This window comes from Populus euphratica, unplaced genomic scaffold (genome assembly GCF_000495115.2).
Source record: "Populus euphratica unplaced genomic scaffold, PopEup_1.0 scaffold88.1, whole genome shotgun sequence".
In the NCBI taxonomy this organism is placed as follows: domain Eukaryota; kingdom Viridiplantae; phylum Streptophyta; class Magnoliopsida; order Malpighiales; family Salicaceae; genus Populus; species Populus euphratica.
Genome location: NW_011499956.1, coordinates 500710 through 504919, shown reverse-complemented (window position 1 = coordinate 504919; position 4210 = coordinate 500710). Strand labels below are relative to the sequence as shown.

Below are 4210 nucleotides of genomic sequence, written 5' to 3'. Positions count from 1 at the left end.
TTTATGGTCGCCTTTTTGCATTTTTTTTTTGCCTTTTTATGGGTGTAAATTGTATTTTTTAAAAAATTAATTTTTTTATATATTTTAAATTATTTTAATATAATGATTTTAAAAATAATTTTTTTAAATAAAATATATCATTTTAATATATTTTAATATAAAAATATTTTAAAAGATAATTATAATTATATTCTCATGTATACTTTTTCCCTGTATCCATCACCGACCCCATCAAATCTCTTATAGGCCTCCACTGGAAATCACAACCGCTGATCACGCCTCAACTTCTGCTTGATGCAATGCTAGTATTGGTGTTTGTAGTTGTTTTTTATATGTTTTTTATTTAAAAATATATTAAAATATTTTTTTATTTTTAAAAATTTATTTTTAATATTATTATATTAAAATAATATAAAAACATAAAATAAATTATTATTTAAAAAAAAAAACATGATGATGTTATCTTAAAAACAAACAGTACCAACCTTACTTTTATATCATATCATGTACTGAATTTGTACCTTTTTATGATAATAATACTACTACTACTTTTTCCACGTACTATCCTCTTGGTTGCTTCACTGAGGTCACGTTAAGTCATTGGGATGACAATTTAGGAATAGGTTAATTTTTTTAAATAATTATTTTATATGATGAATAATAAATAAAATATAAATATTGTTAAATTTAAATTATCATAAACTTGAGAAACATATTTATATTATATATATATATATGTATATGTATGATATACATATATATATTATCTTAATTTTTTATTGAATATTAAATAATAATCAAATAATAAATGCTCAATACTCAGAACTTGATAAACAATATATGAGTTTCCTTACTTTATAAATAATAACTAGAATATGCATACATAAAAAAACGCGGTCTGTGGATTCCAGTGACGTCCCTATTAACTCAGCATATAATACAGTAGCCGTCAAGGGCATTTATGTCTCATCGTGCGCAAATAGCAGGACTCGCATATGTATTATCATCGAATTTAAATAATACAATGCTCGCCAGCAAACCCCATTTTGTTTTATTATTCATTTTTTTCATCATTTGATACTAGTAAATAAAAAGAAATCACTAGTACTAGTTTTTTTTTTTTAAAGTTTAGCATTAAGAGCTTGTAAAATATAATTTCCAGTCAATTCGGAGATAGGCTTCCAAATTTAAGGAAAAGGCTACACATATGCGTATAAGGTTTATGATTGGATAGTGTTAGATACGTGCCAGAAACAGGGATTGGAGGAGTTAATTTTGTTCTTTGCTTCCTCTTTTTTTTTTTTTTTTTTCACACACGAAGAAGAGCATTAATGATAGTTTTGTTGGAAAATTCCAAGTGGTGTCCTTTTAGCCTGCCTTGCCTCCTCTTTAAGTAGTGAAGCTCCCATGCCTTGAGCCCTTCACACCTTCCCATTATCCCTCTCCCTCCCCCTTTTCCCTCTCTTTCTGACTAAAGTAGAAGGGTGTTTCTGTAGTAGTGAAGAGGGAAAATGGCAACGAGTAGGTTGCTTTGCTTTACAACTACTCTACTGATAATGATGTCATTGATGTGGAAGGGTGAAGCTAGAATCCCTGGTGTTTACAGTGGGGGTGCTTGGGAAACTGCTCATGCTACCTTCTATGGTGGTGCCGACGCCTCTGGCACCATGGGTCTGTATCTGTATCTATCTTACTACCCACATTAATTAAACCTGATCAATTGAGCTAGGTCTTAATCTCGATTAATTAGCTTTTAACAGTTTGTTTTTGACTTGAAATCTCATAATGTGGGATGCATCCGTCTGAAAATGAAGCTGCTGCGTGCACGTACAATTTTAGCCACCAGTGGATGTTAATAAGAGTAATTAATCTGTATTTGTGTGCAGGAGGAGCTTGTGGATATGGAAATCTATACAGCCAAGGGTATGGAGTGAGCACTGCAGCTCTAAGCACTGCACTGTTCAACAACGGGTTAAGTTGCGGTGCTTGCTTTGAAATAAAGTGCGCAGATGACCCACAATGGTGCCACTCAGGCAGTCCATCAATTTTAATTACCGCAACCAACTTTTGCCCACCAAATTATGCGCTTCCTAGTGACAATGGAGGCTGGTGCACCCCTCCTCGCCCCCACTTCGACCTCGCCATGCCCATGTTCCTTAAGATCGCAGAGTATCATGCCGGTATCGTCCCTGTTGCCTACCGCCGGTCAGTGACTTTTTAAACTCTGTTTTTCTCTGTTCTTGCCCTGTTTACATATGGCTCTAGATTCGAACTATTTCAGTTAACACTCGGAAAACAATACTACCGCCTTCTTTTCTAACTTTACACTACGTAGAGTTTTGGTTTTTTGTTTTGATAAACATCCGAATTTGGATACATTGGACTCTGTAAATATATACTAATTTTACCACTCATTTTAGTCGTCGTCCCCTTCGCAACATCATTTCTTCTCCATATATATGATGCTCAGGACTCCTAGCAAGAAAAACTTCCATGCCAAGATTTAATTTGGCCCAATAAACCCTTATGGTTCTGCAGCAATAAAAATGTATTCAAAATGTTGGTAAAGGGAGATCCAGAATATGTGCGGAACACACCCTTTTTTTTGGGTGGGGCGTTATCGCTTTTGTCAACAAAGTTCCTATCTTTAAAGTCTCATTGAGACCCAAACAGGATAGGCTCAGGCTGGTGGTATAATCACACAAATCCTGTTGGGTTTGTTAGACCTCAACAACTTGTGCTGTGTCATTTTGCTTATTTTAGCCATGGGACAGTTTATGGTCACTTTCTGCGGTTTGTCTGGACTCTCACTGCCCATCTTTAACGCTAAAAGTACCAATCCACCCTCGCCCATCACAGTTAGTGTTTCCATGCTAAAATCACGCCCCGGAATATATGCTTAGGCTTGAACTTTTTAATAATTTATATTTTTTTTTTTGCAATTACGAAAATGTCGCAACGGTGCTGATGTCGTGCAATGCAGAGTGCCATGCCGGAAGAGAGGAGGCATAAGGTTCACAATAAACGGATTCCGTTACTTCAACTTGGTATTGATCAGCAACGTGGCGGGTGCAGGGGATATCGTGCAGGTGAGCGTGAAAGGTTCGAAGACTGGCTGGATGAGCATGAGCCGTAACTGGGGTCAAAACTGGCAGTCAAACGCCGTTCTGGTTGGTCAGTCACTCTCTTTCAGGGTCAGGGCCAGTGACCGACGCTCTTCCACTTCATGGAACATTGTCCCTGCCCACTGGCAGTTTGGTCAGACTTTCACCGGCAAGAATTTCAGGGTCTAATTCTTTCTTACTTTTTATTTTAACTACCACCGTTTATCTCCACGGTCAAGAACCTAAAAATTCAAGTTTCCCGCCATAATTTCTTATTTCCGTTTTTACCCTTCTCGGCTCGTGTTTTTTTTCCGGTGGGTTGTTGTTGGGATGTGAAAGTAAAAGGTGAGGCTATAATTAGTAGGGACTTCAAAAATGGAAAGTGAAAATTGGGGGACTGTTTTTTTTTGTTTTTTACTCTCTGATTGGTGTGTTTCTCGACTTTCAAGATCTGGTGAGGCGGAGGCGGCTGCGCAAACGATGGTTAGCCCGCTGGTACTAATACTATATACATACGTGTAGTGATGTATGGTGATGGTATACGTTTTGAGAAGTGTATTGTAGTAATTTATAGTAGTTGATCAAGTGCAAGGATATTTGGTTTGTTTTTCCATGTTCCTGTGTTCCTTGGTTTTTTTTTTTTTTTTTTTTCTCTTGGGCCAAGTAAAAATTAAACTAAATACATTTCAAATAAAGTGAAAAAGAATCAAGTATGATTGGACTTTGCGATGAGGCTATTAACAAAAGGAATAAAGGATGCATACGAAGGAACCATCATCTAAATGTTTGTTTTAAATGAAAGACATTCTTTCTGTTTTAAAATCCAACCCAAAATTCAAAATTCATCTGGAAATATATATTTATATTTTTTAATATAAATATAATATATATATATGTATTATTGAATAATAAATAATAATTAGATAATTAATATCTATGAATATCCAAAATTTAATGAATAATGTATAAATATTTAAATTTCTGCGGGTAAGTTATAAATATTAAAGAAATCCAACATGTATTCACCCATCATCATTTCTAACTACAATTGATTAAGGAAATTCACGAGTAATTGCAAATGTTGAGGATTAGGATTTCTAACTAAG

General features: G+C 34.9%; 1 protein-coding gene across 1 annotated transcript; it reads left to right on the top strand.

Moving 5' to 3' along the window:
• Positions 1-1402: 1402 nt before the first annotated feature.
• LOC105138351 (expansin-A4-like) lies at positions 1403-3720 on the top strand. Its single transcript, XM_011044408.1, has 3 exons — positions 1403-1671; positions 1887-2205; positions 2984-3720. The coding sequence occupies exons 1-3, from the start codon at positions 1512-1514 to the stop codon at positions 3291-3293; spliced, it is 789 nt and encodes a 262-aa protein (XP_011042710.1). The 5' UTR covers positions 1403-1511; the 3' UTR covers positions 3294-3720.
• Positions 3721-4210: the final 490 nt, after the last annotated feature.